Raw genomic sequence first — 18,153 nt, forward strand, 5'->3', positions numbered from 1 at the left:
TACCAGTGTTGTGCTGTAGTGAGCTCTGTATGTATATACCAGGGTTGGGCTGTAGTGAGCTCTGTATGTATATACCAGGGTTGGGCTGTAGTGAGCTCTGTATGTATATACCAGTGTTGGGCTGTAGTGAGCTCTGTATGTATATACCAGTGTTGTGCTGTAGTGAGCTCTGTATGTATATACCAGTGTTGGGCTGTAGTGAGCTCTGTATGTATATACCAATGTTGGGATGTAGTGAGCTCTGTATGTATATACCAGTGTTGTGCTGTAGTGAGCTCTGTATGTATATACCAGTGTTGGGATGTAGGGAGCTCTGTATGTATATACCAGTGTTGGGCTGTAGTGAGCTCTGTATGTATATACCAGTGTTGGGATGTAGTGAGCTCTGTATGTATATACCAGCGTTGGGATGTAGTGAGCTCTGTATGTATATACCAGCGTTGGGATGTAGGGAGCTCTGTATGTATATACCAGTGTTGGGATGTAGGGAGCTCTGTATGTATATACCAGCATTGGGATGTAGTGAGCTCTGTATGTATATACCAGTGTTGGGGTTTAGTGAGCTCTGTATGTATATACCAGTTTTGGGATGTAGGGAGCTCTGTATGTATATACCAGTGTTGGGATGTAGTGAGCTCTGTATGTATATACCAGTGTTGGGATGTAGGGAGCTCTGTATGTATATACCAGTGTTGGGATGTAAGGAGCTCTGTATGTATATACCAGTGTTGGGATGTAGGGAGCTCTGTATGTATATACCAGTGTTGGGATGTAGGGAGCTCTGTATGTATATACCAGTGTTGGGATGTAAGGAGCTCTGTATGTATATACCAGTGTTGGGATGTAGGGAGCTGTATGTATATACCAGTGTTGGGATGTAGTGAGCTCTGTATGTATATACCAGTGTTGGGATGTAGTGAGCTCTGTATGTATATACCAGTGTTGGGCTGTAGGGAGCTCTGTATGTATATACCAGTGTTGGGCTGTAGGGAGCTCTGTATGTATATACCAGTGTTGGGCTGTAGGGAGCTCTGTATGTATATACCAGTGTTGGGATGTAGGGAGCTCTGTATGTATATACCAGTGTTGGGATGTAGGGAGCTGTATGTATATACCAGTGTTGGGCTGTAGGGAGCTGTATGTATATACCAGTGTTGGGCTGTAGGGAGCTGTATGTATATACCAGTGTTGGGGTTTAGTGAGCTCTGTATGTATATACCAGTGTTGGGATGTAGGGAGCTCTGTATGTATATACCAGTGTTGGGCTGTAGTGAGCTCTGTATGTATATACCAGTGTTGGGATGTAGTGAGCTCTGTATGTATATACCAGCGTTGGGATGTAGTGAGCTCTGTATGTATATACCAGTGTTGTGATGTAGTGAACTCTGTATGTATATACCAGTGTTGGGCTGTAGTGAGCTCTGTATGTATATACCAGTGTTGGGATGTAGTGAGCTCTGTATGTATATACCAGCGTTGGGATGTAGTGAGCTCTGTATGTATATACCAGTGTTGTGATGTAGTGAACTCTGTATGTATATACCAGTGTTGGGATGTAGGGAGCTCTGTATGTATATACCAGTGTTGGGTTGCAGGGAGTTCTCTATATATGTATATAGTATTATGCAGTGTCTGTATTCTGTGTGTACAGACATACACAGCACCCTATAGCCCCTCGCTATATATATATACACATTTACACAACACAGTGACATACAACACGTCGCCGGAGATCCAAACATTGGAGCAGACAGTCACATGACTAAGATGTAATTTCTCCTTCAACTCGCCCCTCTAGCATCCCGTCCAATGGAAGCCTTGGAGGCGGTGCTTGTTTCCCGTGTAATAAAGTTTTGTTGAATTAGTGTAAACAATATGGCGGCGTCCATGTGCCGGGTCACAGGTAGTGCGGACATATGGGGTCGGGGTGTCTCTTCAGTTCTGTGTGTTTCCCATCACAATGTCCCCTGTGTGTTATATCCGGGCGCAGTATGACCTCTCTGTGTTGTAGTGAAGGAGCTGATCACATGTGAGCTGAGTGTGAGAAGTCATGGATGATGAAGTGGTGAAGGGTGGATATATATACAGTGTATTGCTCTGTGCTGATCGCGCATTGATTGCTGCTCTCTGTACCACAGGGATGTAGAGGAGTTCTGACTTCACTTGCCACATGCTTGTTCCATTCAGTGATTTTCAGAATATAGAATCCAGAGACAGCCAGGACACCGCCATCTTTTTATACATTTCTGTGTATAATGCCACTCTGTGCGTCTTCATGTCATGGATTTCATTATAGTACCTGTAAAACGCTCTTTAAAGTGGAAGAAAAGCCTTACACTGACTACATCTCCCCCCCCCCCCCCCTACTTACTCTGTGTAAAAAAAGATCCATGTACTTACCTCTTTAAATCCAGTCATGTGATCCTGCAGCTCCTGCTCCCCTGTGTCGGTGAGCGGCTGCTGCAGAGGAGAAGAGGGAGCTGATGAATGATGCCACTGCACAGCCATTGTCGGTCGCTCCCTGACACAGGGGAGCCAGAGCCGCAGAACCACGTGACTGGACTGGATTTAAGAAAAGGTAAGTACACAGTTCCTTCCTTCCCTTTTTTTTTTCTACAGAGTAGTCAGGATAGGTAGGAGTAGGGGAGCGGGGACAATTGTAAGAAGAGTTAAAGCAGAACTTCATCCAAAAGGGAACGTTCTGCTTGTTTGCATCCTCCACTGCCACATTTAGCACTTTTTTGGGGAGGGAGCAGGTACCTAGTTTTGACAGATACCAGCACCCTCCTCCGGTCACATGTGCCATGGCAATCTGAGCCAGACATTCGCCCTCCCCTGGGGTCTTCTGGGACACATGACAGCTCCCAGAAGACTACTGGACCAGTCACAAAGCGCAGCGGGAAACCAGCTGCTGGTTTCCCTTACCTAAGATGCACCCAAAGTCAATTAAAGAATCGGTTCAGGTGAGGACATAGCTGGATTCCTAAACAGGTAAGTGTCCTATTATTAAAAGTCAGCAGCTTGACATCACTTCCGGTTTACTCGGGAAGCCATCGGTGCCATTTAAAAAAAAAATCAAGAGCGTTCAAAAACACTGATCTTGGTGTTTTGAATTCTTTTAAGGGCAGAGGAGGGATTTGGAGTCTTATAGATCCCAGATTTCTCCATAAAGAGTACCTGTCACAAGGATGTTTACATTGGCCCACACATGTGAGGTATCACCGCGAATGTCACATCATGGGCAGTAACTCTCCCATCAGTCCTCCTCTGTAAATCTAAAGTGGTAACATGTAAAGGCTTTTAAAATGTCACCTACGGATAGTAACATTTATGTTGTATGTCGCCGCTCCATGGGCGCGTGTAATTTTAAAGCGCAACATTATGATATTACCTTTCAGGTTCGAAAAAAGTAAACCGCTGGGTGTGTCACCTTGTCACACACATGTTATGCATGCATTTTCTGCTGTTGTCACCATCAGGAAACCCGTGCTAAGGAATGCCTTGGAGCCGTTGCTGGAGTGCTACAGGAGATCAGCACCTATGAAATGCAGCAAAGAGTAAAAACAAAACACAAATGTATATAATACACAATTCATCTGCTTTAACTGTGTGCAGAAATACTCCTTTACATTTTAAAACTGATCATCTCCGGCCTTACCTTCAGTCTTGCATAGTTGTATAGGCTCCCCTCCTGTACTGAAATCACTGTACTCTGTGAATTTCTCACAGTGTGCGTTAAAAGCTGCAACAATTCAGATAGAGCTTGCCTTGTTTCCTGGCTGGGAGACATCTAGCTTCATCTAGCCCTCATCCCCAGCCTGGCTGTCTCTGGCCCATCTCTTTCATTCATTGGATTTCAGCTCTGTCAATAATGGAAGATCAGAATGAATGGGGGTGTTACCTGGTGTGGTCTGCATGGAAATGCAGCCTGCTTAGGAATGCCCACTCCTCCAGACTCACATTCACCCATCAAGGCATTATATTTGCATAACTCCTCCTAAGAGCCAACCCACTGCTTGCACTTGGACTAAGGGGTCTGGAGGGGCATCCAGAGACGAGGTGCTGTGATGTTTTCAGGAAGTTGTGTATAGCACCCTGCTGCACCACTTCTTCTCCCACCAGACATGATCTGCCTGCATTCCATAGAGAATCACAGAGACCTGGTGATGACACGGGTCCAAAATAATGTATGTAAAGAGAGACGGGAAGATTTTATTTAAACATTTTATTAGCATGTTGGTAGGGGGAGCGGGGGCGAGAGGAGGCGGAATAGAGGCAGATTAAACTTCAGCTTTAAATTATCTTCCTATTTGGAGATTTTTTTTTTTTTTTATTGTATTTTAATACACTCCCAAGACCTGAAAGAAGACACTTGGTAATCAGACAGTGCTGATAAATATTGCTTGTTAGGTCATGCCCTTCTGTTTGCTGCAGTTACAAAACCAAAATGCTGTTAGTAAAATGATTTAAAAAGTCCCGATTTCTTGTGTGACTTGGAGTTTTCTACACATTTTGCCTTTTTTTGCTAGGTGATGCTTTATGTATTAGCATTATGAGGACTTACTCCTTGGTGGCTACCGTTTAGCCCCGATTCACACTGCTGCGACTTATCATGTGACTTGCGACACAGTTGCATGACAAATCAAAACACATTTATTTCAGTGGGTGCCATCAATGCGACTCAAGTGGTAGTAACAAAAAGGCCCTGCACTACTTTTCTGTGACTTTGCATTACGGCTTGAGTGCCATAGACTGCAATGTTGAATCACAGAAGTCGCAAGGAAGCCGCAAGCAGGTTGCATGATTTCCAAGTGCAACTTTGTATTGTGACTTGCTTACAGCTTGATGTCATTTCAATGCAACTTTGATGCTTTGCACATTTGGCTTTGGCCAGTCATAACAACACAGATTTTGACACATATTATTGACCTTACATTGTTTGGACTGTTCTGTGGCTGAAAAGCTCTCCCAGTCCTCATGGCAGAGTCTTGCTACCTCTAACCATGCTCAGTCTTGCTTGCCTTGGTTTTTATAGGTCGGGTCCCTTGCATCAAAAATTGCAGGACACTCACGTACAAGTCAGATGGAGTTGTTCATTGTCAAGAGCATCCCACAACCTCTTGGAAGCCATCTTTTCTGCACTGTAAACACAGTTTACTGTACAATGTGCCTGATATGTAGACAATGTGTTTTGGGAAGTGACAATACTTCCAAGGAGATTTTGAGCTGCAGGGATGGGCTGAACCACTGATACACAGCAGAAAATGGAATGAGAGGGGAGTATAGGGTTAAAACCCCTCTGAAGTTGCAGTCAAAGTCACAAAGATAAAACAAAGAAACAACTTCCTTGTGATTTTAATATTGCAGTCTATGGCACTCATGTTGCAAGGAAGACACAGAAAAGTAGTCCAGGAACTTTTTTTTTTGTGACTTGAGTTGAGCAATTAGGAAGGCACCCGTTGAAATTAATATGTTTTGACTTTTCATGTAACTTTCTGAGTCGCAGGTTGCAGCAAGTCACATGAGAAGTTGCAGCAGTGTGAACCAGGGCTACGTGTAGGCAAAGTCCCCACTGAACACCACTGTTTCCAGTATAGAAAGTAATGGGAAATTCTTCATTTCTAAATTGTCAAGTGAAGAGGTGGTGAGGAGAAATCTTCCAATGGAGACATATTTTGATGATGGCTTTCTAAGAAGTGATATCCACTCGCTTTGGAGAGAGCGCTTCTTACTTCCTGCTGACTCTCTGGAAATATCCCTGATGGGACACAGACAGAAAAAAAAGGCCTGGTAGGGGTCTTATCCATGCTCCATCCATTCAAAGCCAAACAAATGGTGGCTTTACACACACTTCAAAGTCATAAGATATGAATCAGTTCAGTTTCTGATAGAGGTTCACTACCTTCTCAAAATTTACATTTTTAAAATGTCATCTATACTTTTTTTCTGACTAATATTTCTTATTATTTTCAGGGTTATTTTGTAGGATTAATGGCATCATTCAGACAAAAAGAAATCTGTCCGTTTCCCAAACATTGGTCCAGAAGATTACCGATTCCTTGTGGAAATTAGGACGGCTCAATCATGTTGCCATTGCAGTTCCTGACTTAGAAAAGGCCAAATCTGTTTATCAGAATGTCTTGGGAGCCCAAGTGAGTGAGACTGTCCCTCTTCCTGAGCACGGAGTGTACACAGTGTTTGTAGAACTTGGAAACACAAAGCTGGAACTTCTGCATCCCCTGGGACAGAACAGCCCAATCTCTGGCTTCCTGCAGAAGAACAAGGCTGGTGGAATGCATCATATATGCATTGAGGTACATTTCCAGTGCTTATGTTTCTTATTTACTATAAAGTTTTAAAGATGGGTTGTCACTTTGGGTTTCTGATGGCTTAGAGCCCTTCCCTACTTGTATATCCAAAACTAAAAGAAAAGGTCAGGCATCTGTCATTTTAAGGATGTAAGCAAAGGCAAATAAAAGCAATTTATGCTGCAATTCTCCCCTTCAGTCCAAATATTTCCTTCACAGTATTTTTTTTTTTTTTCTGCCACTAGATGTCTTGAATTTGCCAGTTTAAATGAAGGCCAGCATCATTCACCCCACTCTTTCTGTGCCCTTTTTGTAATCAACTCGCCACCATTCTGTGACTCTACAGTTGGATAAAAAGGAAGAGCACCCGGTGTCCAGAGATTTGCAACTTCTAAAGTACGGTTCATAGATGTTTATTGAAAAGTAGCAACATGTACATCAACTAAAGTCAGAATCCTGCCATCGAGGTTTCTAAAATCTTGTGTCTAACACAACCTTTCATGGAATTCTTTCCCATCCAATAGTATGCAGCAGCAGCCCTGAAGAAGGGGGAGTATCCCCCCCCCCCCCCCCCAAAGCATTGGCTTCATGTACTGTACATGTTGCTACTTTTCAATAAATGTCTATGACCCATACTTTAGAAGTGGCAATTCTCTGGACACAGACGCTCCTTCCATTTTATCCAAGCCTACATGTTGAAATGACCGTAAGGTCGCACTGAAAAGGTAGCAGCCCAATCCCCAAGAGGGCCCATTGACATCATCCATCATTGGGCACTATCCACTGGAAGGAATTTCTTCCTTTTTGCTCACACGAATACCCACCCAGGACCAGTGACTAATCCAGTCAGTCCAGTCTCCAACACAAGCCAGTGACTCTACAGTGGAAGAGTTAATTTGCCCTGTAAAATTACCATGTTCCTTTGCTTGTTATGGACAATGTAAAAGTTCTCCTTAAAGCAGTATATACATGGGGGAAATTGGGCTGACTAACGTTTACTTTTGGCTGTTAATAGTTCATTGTGTAGAATTTTCAGCCATACTATTCTTCAGGAGGGGAAGCGGAGAGTGAACAGGAATTCTTTTTTTTTTTTGTTTTTTTTTTTTTTTTTACACTCTGCTTATTACAGTAATGATCACTGTAATCTATCTCTACCACTGTGCAAAGGTTACTTACTACTGTGATTAGTGAGATTGGTCACAGTAATCATATGGTGCAGGGCCGGGGACCACAACCGGGGACCATGTGATCGCTGTGACCAATCACAGAGAGCAACACAGTAGTAAGCAAGGCATCATAAATGACAGCCTTGCTTACTATTATAACAGTGATCACTGTGATTGGTCACAGAGATCACATGGTACCAGGGCCGCACTAAGCAGCTGAGTGGGCTGTAGTCAGTGAACATATCCGGTTACAGATCATGCCGCTGCGCGCCCCACGGTACATCCTCCCAGAACTAGAGGCCGCCGACCCAGCAGTTTATTTACATTGGCCGGGCAGGAAACACTTAATTTAGACTTTTACATTTGTCCTGGTAATGGTTCAGTGTGCAGCATATTTAGCCATCCTGAGTGTCAAAGACTTTTCTGCAAGTTTGGAATATGGAGACAGGTTTTTTGTCCTTTCACCTTGGCCTCTGAATATGTGAATGGATGGCTATTTTAAATGTTGAGGCAATCCATAACCTGGTAAATTAATTACACTGAGCACCTTAAAGGGGACCTGTCAGCTCAGATGGTACATCTTAGGCTTCTACCTAGGCTTGTTACATCTATTTGCAGGCTTCCAGTAAAGATTAGGGTTGCCACCTCATGCCTTTTAAACCTGAACACCTAGTAATTACACAGGTTCTGTGGCTGTTTAAGGTGGTAATTAAACTCACTTAGTGCCTTATCTGCATGAAATTAGCCTCAGAACCTGTGTAATTGATATGTGTTTGGGTTTAAAGGGATGAGGTGGCAACCCTATTAGAGATACTAGCTCCAGCGCACATACATCACTGTGTGCGATAATGCAAAGGTGTACTTGGCTCCAGAATTTGCACCATTTCCTGAGACTGATGCTCTTTGTGATACAACTTTTGGGATTTTTCAGACTGCTGGTCATTTCCATTTTACAACAGTAGAGGGCAATATATATAAAATTGTATTGAAGTCGGAACTGCACAGAATCTGGTTTAATAAAAACTTACATATTTTGTCTCTACAATAAAAGTTACAAATGTAACAAATGCAATTTCTTTAAAATGTGTTTAAGATTTTCAAAAAAGAAACCATGTACTGTAACTGTAAGAGGAATAAAAACAAAGTACAGTAGTACAATACCACAGGGTGCCAGAGGAAAAGCATAAAAGAGGACTACGCAGAGCCAACAATGTAATCCTTAATGCAATTGCACCTTGCAATAGACACTCGCACACAAGAAAACACTCACAAGTGCAATTTAGTAATTTATTGAATTTAGTAATTTATTGAAATTTTAACATGTCAGCTAAAATAAACTGCCCTATAATTCTCATGTACAGTTCTCTGTGTATGATGGGTAGCAGGTCTAAATCACAACAGTTGTCATGGACAAACAAGTGCTTTTGCATTTTTAATAAGTAAAAAAAAAATGTTGTTGAATTTTATTTAGAGCATTTTACTAGAAGAATAAGTCATTCTGCAGCAGTGTGATTGAATTTCATGCTCTGCATGCTGGTAAAGGTCAATTCCTAGCTCACTATGCTAGCATCCTTCCTTGTTCATTGATTAGTTTGAGCAATATTAATTTCCCCAAACCCATCATAGTAAAACATTCATCCCCAATACGCCTGCATAATATATTCCCGTTCAGATTGATTACCAGTTAAAACTGAATTCCACAACCCCCTTCCTTGCTCCCTCTTCAGTGTGAATTCATTTATGTCTTTAGGCTGGTTATGTGACATTCATGGTCCTCTGCCTTTTCAGTTCTTCCCCAGTGCTGGGCTGTCCACTGTAATCCGCTTTCTGCATTTTTGTATTCAAAAGCTACTTCCTGTATGATTGTATGTGAATGCAAGGTGCCATAGTGATTAAGTGCCATAGTGATGAAGTTCTATAATGCCCTGCACTCACAGCATGCCCTCAGTCTTCCAGGTTGAATGATGCTGGGTGTCATTCACTCAGGAAGACTAAGGACATCTAGTGGAAAAAAGTAATTCATGCTAACTGCCAGGGGAAGAAATCCTCCAGTGAGCGTGGGGGGGAAGCAAAGTAAAGGATAGACAGTTTCTGGTGGTGGGGGACTCAATTCTTAGGACAGAAAGGGCAATCTGTGACAAAGACCTGAAGCGCCAAACTGTATGCTGTCTACTGGGCGCTCGGGTTCGGCACATCACGGATCTGGTGGATGGATTACTGGGAGGGGGTGGTGAAGACCCAGCTGTCATGGTGCACGTTGGCACCAATGACAGAGGCAGATGGAGTGTTCTAAAGAACGATTTTAGGGACTTGGGAGCTAAATTGAGGAAAAGGACCTCCAAGGTAGTATTCTCAGGGATACTACCGGTACATTGAGCCACACCAGAAAGGCAGAGGGAGATTAGGGAGGTAAACAAGTGGCTGAGGAGCTGGTGTAGTAAGGAGGGGTTTGGGTTCCTGGAGGACTGGACCGACTTCTCAGTCGGTCACCAGTACTATAGAAGGGATGGACTGCACCTAAATGAGAAGTGTGCAGATCTGCTTCGAGTAAAGATAGCCAACAAGTTAGAGGGGTTTTTAAACTAGGCGACGGGGGGGGGGGAATCCAGAGGTAGAGATAGTCAGCGCGGAACATAGGCCACAGGGTAGTATTGGGGGCATTAGTGGTAGGTTGACTAAAGCACATAAACCCAAGGTAAGTATAGTAACAAGTCCTAGTTGCAATCTCGCAACACCCATTAAGAGCATAGTATGCGACTGGTCTAAACTACATGGCATGTTCACCAATGCCAGGAGCCTGGTGAACAAGATGACTTGGTTCAACAGCTCACGTGATTGAATGGGAACCATTCAAGGGTATACCCTTTATTGCAGGGATAGAGACGGTAAAAAAGGGAGAGGGGTATGCCTGTATATCAAGAATAATGTACAAGTGAATGTGAGAGATTACATCACTAAGGGAGCTAGGGAGGAGGTGGAATCCTTATGGGTAGAGCTCCAAAGGGATGAAGGTAAGGGTAACATAATACTGGGAGTATTCTATAGGCCCCCTAACCCGAGGGAGGAGTGGGAGGCGGACCTCCTATCACAATTTGGATTAGCAGCAAGGATGGGAAGTTTTATCATAATGGGGGATTTTATCTATCCAGACATAGACTGGGCAGAGGGAACCACGCATTCGTTTAAGGCTCGCCAGTTCCTAAATGTCTTGCAGGACAATTTCATGGGTCAGATGGTAGAAGCACTAGAACTAAAACTAAAGCTTTACTAGATCTACTGATTACCAACAATACAGACCTGATCATGGATGTGGAAATACGGGGCAATTTAGGAAACCGCGATCACAGGTCAATTGGCTTCAGTATAAATCACACCAATAGGAAACATAAGGGAAATACAAAGACACTGAATCAAAAGAGCCAACTTCCCTAAACTACGAACCTTGCTAGAAGATATAAATTGGGATAAAATCTTAGGAACAAAGAACACAGAGGGGAGATGGGTTTGCTATAAGGGCATTAGCCATTGCATCCCATTGGGTAATACATTTAAAAGAGCAAACAAGAGTCCTGGATGGCTTAACGCCAATGTAAAAATGCATATAAAAGCAAAGGAGAAGGCCTTCAAAAAATACAAGGTCGAGGGATCATCATCGGCATTCAAACTTTATAAAGAATGCACCAAAAAATGTAAGGATGCAATTAGGGCGGCTAAGATAGAACACGAAAGACGCATAGCGGAGGAGAGCAAAAAATTTCCCAAGGAATTCTTCTATGTATGTAAACAGTAAAAAAAGGGAGGACAGACCATATTGGCCCCATAAAGAATGAGGAAGGACATCTGGTTACAAAGGATGGGGAGATGGCGATGGTATTGAATTTATTCTTCTCCTCAGTCTTCACAATGGAATTGGGGGGGGGGGGCTTCCATAACCAAAACTGCAGTGTTTATCCTCGTGACACATCACAGAAAGCACCCTCATGGCTAACAGAGGACATAATTAGAATTGGACTTGGGGAACTTCACATTAATAAATCACTGGGACCAGATGGCTTGCACCCGAGGGTACTTGGGGAACTCAATCAAGTAATTGCCAGACCATTGTTCCTAATTTTTACTGACAGTCTACTGACTGGAATGGTACCAGCGGATTCGAGAAAAGCAAATGTAGCACCAATATTTAAAAAGGGCCCAAAATACATCCCTGGGAATTACAGACCAGTTAGCCTAACATCAATAGTATGCAAGCTCTTGGAGGGGATGATAAGGGACCATATGCAAGATTTTAGTAATGAAAACGGTATCGTTAGCAATAATCAACATGGATTCATGAAGAATCATTTTGCCAAACCAATCTATTAACCTTTTATGAGGAGGTGAGTTGCCATCTAGATAAAGGAAGGCCCGTAGACATGGTGTATCTGGATTTTGCAAAAGCATTTGACACAGTTGCCCATAAACGTTTACTGTAAAAAATAAGGTCCATTGGCATGGACCATAGGGTGAGTACATGGATTGAAAACTGGCTACAAGGGCGAGTTCAGAGGGTGGTGATAAATGGGGAATACTCGGAATGGTTAGGGGTGGGGTCCCCCAGAGTTCAGTGCTGGGACCAATCCTATTTAATTTGTTCATAAACGACCTGGAGGATGGGGTAAACAGTTCAATCTCTGTATTTGCGGATGATACTAAGGTAAGCAGGGCAATAACTTCTCAGCAGAATGTAGAAACCTTGCAAGAAGATCTGAACAAATGAATGGGGTGGACAACTACATGACAAATGAGGTTTAATATAGAAAAATGTAAAATAATGCATTTGGGTGGGAAAAATATGAATGCAATCTATACACTTGGGGAGAACCTCTGGGGGAATCGAGGATGGAAAAGTACCTGGGGGTCCTAGTAGATGATAGACTCAGCAATGGCATACAATGCCAAGCTGCTGCTAACAAAGCAAACCGAATATTGTCATGCATTAAAAAAGGGATTAACTCCAGAGATAAAACGATAATTCTCCCACTCTATGCTGTACAATTCTGGGCACCAGTCCTAGGTAGGGATGTACTGGAAATGGAGCGAGTTCAAAGAAGGGCAACAAAACTAATAAAAGGTCTGGAGGATCTTAGTTATGAGGAAAGGTTGCGAGCACTGAACTTATTCTCTCTGGAGAAGAGACGCTTGAGAGGGGATATGATTTAAATTTACAAATACCATACTGCTGACCCCACAATAGGGATAAAACTTTTTTGCGGAAGGGAGTTTAACAAGACACGTGGCCACTCATTAAAATTAGAAGAAAAGAGGTTTACCCTTAAACTGTGTTGAGGGTTCTTTACTGTAAGAGTGGCAAGGATATGGAATTCCCTTCCACAGGCGGTGGTCTCAGCGGGGGGGGCATCGATAGTTTAAAAAAGCTATTAGATAAGCACCTGAACGACCGCAACATACAGGGATATACAATGTAATACAGACATATAATCACACACATAGGTTGGACTTGTGACTTTTTTTCAACCTCGCCTACTATGTAACTATGTGTGGGACAACACCAGAGAGGAGATAATTATTGCAAGTGGAGCTCTTTTTTTTTTTTTTAACTGCCTTGAAATATCTGCTTTGGTAAATTTCCTGGACATGTTTTTTTCCTATTCGTCTTCAAACATCATTGATCACATGACAACAGACTGTATACTACTTTATCATTTTACTTTTATTAGCCATTCACATCTATAACATCTGTTTAAATTGATAAGGTTTGTGACAGGTTTACTTAAAGTGGAAACTAAAGTTCTGCTGTGAGCAGGCAGGTTTTTCATTGCAGAAGAGACATGCAAAGTCTCTTCTGCAATAAATGACACCTACTTGCCTGATCACTGCGATCCCCGGATTATAAACTGAGCTGTGCTTAGGCAGCTTCGTTTATAGCAGCCTGCCTGATCCTGTGACTGGGCCTGATGACTAGGCCTGTGCAGGAGTGACATCCCATGCCAGCCAATGAAAAGGTCTGAAAACCACTACACAGAAGATGCTGGCACCGGAGGGACTGTTGGAAAGTGGACTACCTCTGTCTTTAGTTCCGCTTTAATTTCTTACTTACTGTTGATGCTGCCCAGTGAACAGATCAGTAATTTTTCAGTGGCAGTACATTTTTTTTTTGAACAGAAAAGTTTTTATTTATCAAACACAAATACATTAGAAATAAGAGGTGCACTTTACATTTGTATACATATCAGAAGTAGCAGTAAAGTATGCTTACAAGAGTTCAATGAGTGAACAGATTTATTGAGTTGAGATTCTAAGGCACTTAATAAGAAAAATGTAACGAAGGGTCAGTTAGGTATATCTGTAGAGATCAGCACACTGGGGGGGGGGGGAACGACATGTCAAGAAGGAAAGGGGAAGAGGGAGAATTGGAAAAGAGGGGAAAAAAGGGGGGGGGGAGAGAAGAGGATCAGGGAGGGGAGGAGAGAACATCAGACATGGCACATTGCATCAAGATCAGTACATCATGCTCGCATGCTCCACCAGTAGGAGCTCTTAACTGGGATTAGGCCTCATCTTTACCCATTTCCCCCAGATTTTGTCAAATTTCTTGGGACATTTACAGCTCATGTATGTCAACTCATACAGGGGCAATACTGCGTCAATCATTGATCTCCATTGTGAGACTGTTGGTGGGTCCGCCAGTTTTCATTTGCACAAAATAGATTTCCTGGCATAATAGGCTGAGTAGAAAACAAACAGCTGCTTGTGTTTATTAGGCGTGACAGTGTCACATATACCTAGGAGGAGAATTCTGGGAACAGTGGCTACCTGCAGCTCCCCAGTCTCATTGATCTCATTCACCACATCCCCCCCAGAACTCTTGTATTAGGGGTCAAGTCCAGACTACATGTATGAAGGTTCCCACCCCACTCTGGCATTTAGGGCAACGGTCTGACTGCGTCGGGTATATTTTAGCCAGTCTTTGAGGGGTGTAATAAGCTTTATGTAGAAACTTGAGCTGGGTATATCTGTCTCTACCATTTGATCATTAGTGGTATATATTGCTGAATCCCCTCATCCCAGTCCTCCAAATCTAGGGTTGGAATGTCACTCTGCCAGCATTAGAAGAGCTGTGTGTTCTAGTTAGTATCACAGGAGGAAATTCTGAGGTACACGGACGAGAGGACTCGGTCTGCATTACGGGACGTCAAGTAAGATTCTATCATATGTGAGGCAATTGTCGGTGTCTGTGGGAATTGTGACTGGAGTGCTTGTCGTAGTTGCAGGAATCTAAAGAACATCCAGGAAGGTAGATGAAACGTGGTTTTGAGGGTGTCATATGGTAGAAAACTGCCAGCCGGCATCACGTGTTGTATCTTAGTAATCCTAAATCTGGCCCATACACTAGGGTCTGGGAGCGTCTGTAGATGCCCAAACTTTCAGGAAATTGAATACTAGCATGCGTTTAATTTTAGAATTTAAGCCCCTAAAATTCCAGGAGACTATAGTTATAGGGGCCATTTATTGTGCATTGGAATCTGTAGTGTGTGCCGAATCTCCACCTGTAGCGCATCAGGCGCCATAGCTGCAGGATAAAACACAAGTATAACAACCTTTAGAGTCTGAATCCTAACAAGGCAGGAATCCCTGAGTAACAGTAAGCATTGAGTAAAAAAGTGTACCAGAAAAATTAAAATTTAAAACTTGGGATGGTAATCTCCCAAACATAACATAAAACCAACACAGCTTCCCTTCCCCCCCTCTGCGCACCACCCCCCGAACCCGGGTGCCCTTCAATCCCAAAACAGAACATGGCTACTGCCAATTGGGTTCGTGCACAGTGGCACACCAGGGTAGATAGCAGTCTAGTGCTAGCACAGTCCATCCACCGGAGAGCCCACCGACTCAAAGGTAGGAGAATATGTCAACACGGGATATGTTATCCCTACAGATGTATGTTCACCCAGGGAACCTGGGGGCACAAACTTAATGGGCATTTCGTTTCAGAACAACAATGGCTCAATGGGCCAAACAGAGAGAAAAAGGGGGAGAAACAAAAGTTGGGGGAGCAAAATAAAATATCAGGGGAAAGAAACTTCCGCTTGGGCACAAGTCCTCAGCAGGGGTTGGTTATCTCAGGTGTATACATCTAGGGAGCAAGTGAGACGAGGAATTGGCAAATGTGTGAGTTCTCAATTCTCACTGTCCTGCAAAATATGACTGTATACCCCATCGCCATGACTGTTGCTTATTCCATCAGGGCAGTAACAGTGACTCAGTTCAGTTAAGCATCTCATCAGTCAGTTAATGTAGCCAGAATAGATCCACCCATACTTCACTGTCATGGGTTGGCAGATTAATTACAGCTTGGGTACACATGGTCGTAGGTGTATAGGCCCAGCAAACAAAGATCCAGGAGCTGGAGAACATCAGGCCCTGGGAAGGCTATCCAGCCAGTGGGAAGCCTCCTCAGGGGATGTGAAGAAGCGTACAGTTTCACTATCTTGCACACGCAGTCTGGCTGAGAAGAGCATGGTATATTTAATTTTCCTGTTTCTGAGGTTGAGCTTAACATGATCAAACGATCTCCTCTGTCTCTGGGTACCCTCCGAGTAGTCAGGGAAGATAATGAGCTTGGTGGATTCATAATGCAAAACAACAATTTTCCTGGCTTCTCTTAGCACCAGGTCTCTGTCTCTAAAGTTAAGGAGTTTCATTATAAACGTGCGTGGGGGGTTCCCAGCAGGGGGTCTGGTTGCTGGCACTCTATGTGCCCGTTCTATTACAAAGTGGGCCGAAAATTAGGCCTGGGGCAGCAGTGAGCGGAGCAGCCGCTCCGTGAAGGTAGTAGGGTCAGTTCCTTCAGCCCCCTCTGGAAGCCCCACAATGTGGAGGTTATTCCTCTGATTTCTATTCTCAGTGTCCTCGGTGTGAGATTCCAAGCCCTTTACCTTGGCTTTAAGTGTATGCAGTGAGGCCACATGGTCGTGCAGCATGTCTTCAGTGTCAGTCACCCTGTGCTCCACTGTAGTGACTCCACATCTTTACAGATAAGGCCCAGCTCTAGTTGTAGCGAGTTGATCTTACCAGTGAGGGTGGCTTTGCAATCGGTAATCGCCTGCATGAGAGCGGTGAAATTGCTGTGCTCCAGCATCACAGGGTCCAGGTCTCCTCCATCTGTGTCGCCATATTGGATTTTATAACCTCAGTTGGTGAGGCTGGCACGCTGCCGGCGGTTTTGGAGCTCTTTGCGGAGGTACGGGGGATCGTGGACCTCCTCCCCTTTCGCATACCACTCCTGGTCTCGGGTGCTATCGCCTACGGTAGGTCACAGGGGTAATACTGCAGGGATTAGGGTAAAAATCAGTTGACTCGGCCGGAGCTCTCCTAATGTGCTGCCGCTCCGATCGCCATCTTGGACACGCAACGGCAGTACATTTTTAAACTGTAGAACATCTCATCTTTCTGGACAGCAATGTTTGCAAACAACATGGAATAATTTGCATTTAAAGTGGAAGTTTAGAAAATTAATTCCTGCTAGATCACTTCATGCCCCTTTTGCAGGTGTAGCTATGTACAAGTAATACACTGTGTCACCCTGCTCTGCACATACTCAGTTGCTCTCCATTTTTAGGCACTGCAGAGTTTGTAGAGGCCAATCTGCTGACAGCCTTAAAGTGGAATTAAACCCTCTTATTCTTTACAGCCAAGAAAGCTGTTTCTGTTTGATCTGCAGCTGTCATGGTTCTGCACGTGATCAATTATGACACCAGCCACTTGAGGTTTCACAGTTTGGTTGTAGACACAATCAAATGTGACAGTTAGCAGTTCCAGCATTCTAGGAATGTAACTGTTTTTTTTTAACCAGTAAATTGATGGGTTTAGTTCTGCTTTGATTTACTGCTGTTCAGGGGCTCTTGGCTTCAGCAAAATGGCAGCCTCCAGCAAGAAGACACGGGAACGATGCTGGAGGCAATTTACAGCACACACTAGTTTTGGTAGCATAATTATAAATGTGGAATGTATGTCCCTTACTAAAGAACATTATTTTTTTTATGAAGTTGTTATGGGTAAAGTTCCGCTTTAACTGCCTTGTCAATTATATCTTCATAGGTGGATGATATTAAAGAAGCAATGTCCGATCTGAAAAAAAAAAACATTCGGCTTCTAAGTGAAGAGCCTAAAATAGGTGCCCATGGAAAGCCAGTTGTCTTCCTGCACCCAAAAGACTGTGATGGTGTCCTGGTGGAGCTTGAACAAGCCTAGTGCTCATGGTCATATTAAATCCATGGAATTAAAGAAAATAAGGTCAATTGTGGATCTTTAGAAAGTTTGACTACACTTAAATTATGATCATTCTCTGTGATTTGTCTTCATGTAAGTGAACTGATTGTCTAAGCATATTAATTAAAAATTATCCCTTTTCTAGTTTCCCTAGCTTTGTAAATAATGAAAACACTGACTAATTAACTTGCTACAATTATTTGTTTAACTTCAAATTGGTTTGGTGACCATATTTGTATTACTGTTGCAGCAACCATTAATTTGGAACTTTAGTCGGGCAATAAGTCCTGCTAGATCACTTCAGGCTGGGCCCCTTTGCAGGTAGAGCTATGTAAAAAATTTCTTTTTTTTTTTAGTCATTGTACCAAATTTGTAGAAGTCCATCTGCTGATAGCTTAAAGATTTACTGC

The 18,153-nt window shown here is 43.2% G+C and overlaps 1 protein-coding gene across 1 annotated transcript; it reads left to right on the forward strand.

Moving 5' to 3' along the window:
- Positions 1-1,800: 1,800 nt before the first annotated feature.
- Positions 1,801-17,890, forward strand: MCEE (methylmalonyl-CoA epimerase). The gene is made up of 3 exons (XM_073618865.1): positions 1,801-1,903; positions 5,974-6,314; positions 17,573-17,890. The coding sequence occupies exons 1-3, from the start codon at positions 1,876-1,878 to the stop codon at positions 17,723-17,725; spliced, it is 522 nt and encodes a 173-aa protein (XP_073474966.1). The 5' UTR covers positions 1,801-1,875; the 3' UTR covers positions 17,726-17,890.
- The last annotated feature ends 263 nt before the right edge of the window (positions 17,891-18,153 follow it).

The sequence above is a fragment of the Aquarana catesbeiana genome, linkage group LG03, assembly GCF_042186555.1.
Source record: "Aquarana catesbeiana isolate 2022-GZ linkage group LG03, ASM4218655v1, whole genome shotgun sequence".
Lineage (NCBI taxonomy): Eukaryota > Metazoa > Chordata > Amphibia > Anura > Ranidae > Aquarana > Aquarana catesbeiana.

What these genes read in the sequence shown, in the direction of transcription:
- MCEE (XM_073618865.1), top strand. Translation starts at nt 1,876, where the DNA reads ATGGCGGCGTCCATGTGCCGGGTCACAG. An exon ending in GTCCATGTGCCGGGTCACAG is followed by an intron (nt 1,904 to 5,973) that starts GTAGTGCGGACA and finishes TATTATTTTCAG; the next exon opens with GGTTATTTTGTAGGATTAAT. An exon ending in TGCATCATATATGCATTGAG is followed by an intron (nt 6,315 to 17,572) that starts GTACATTTCCAG and finishes ATATCTTCATAG; the next exon opens with GTGGATGATATTAAAGAAGC.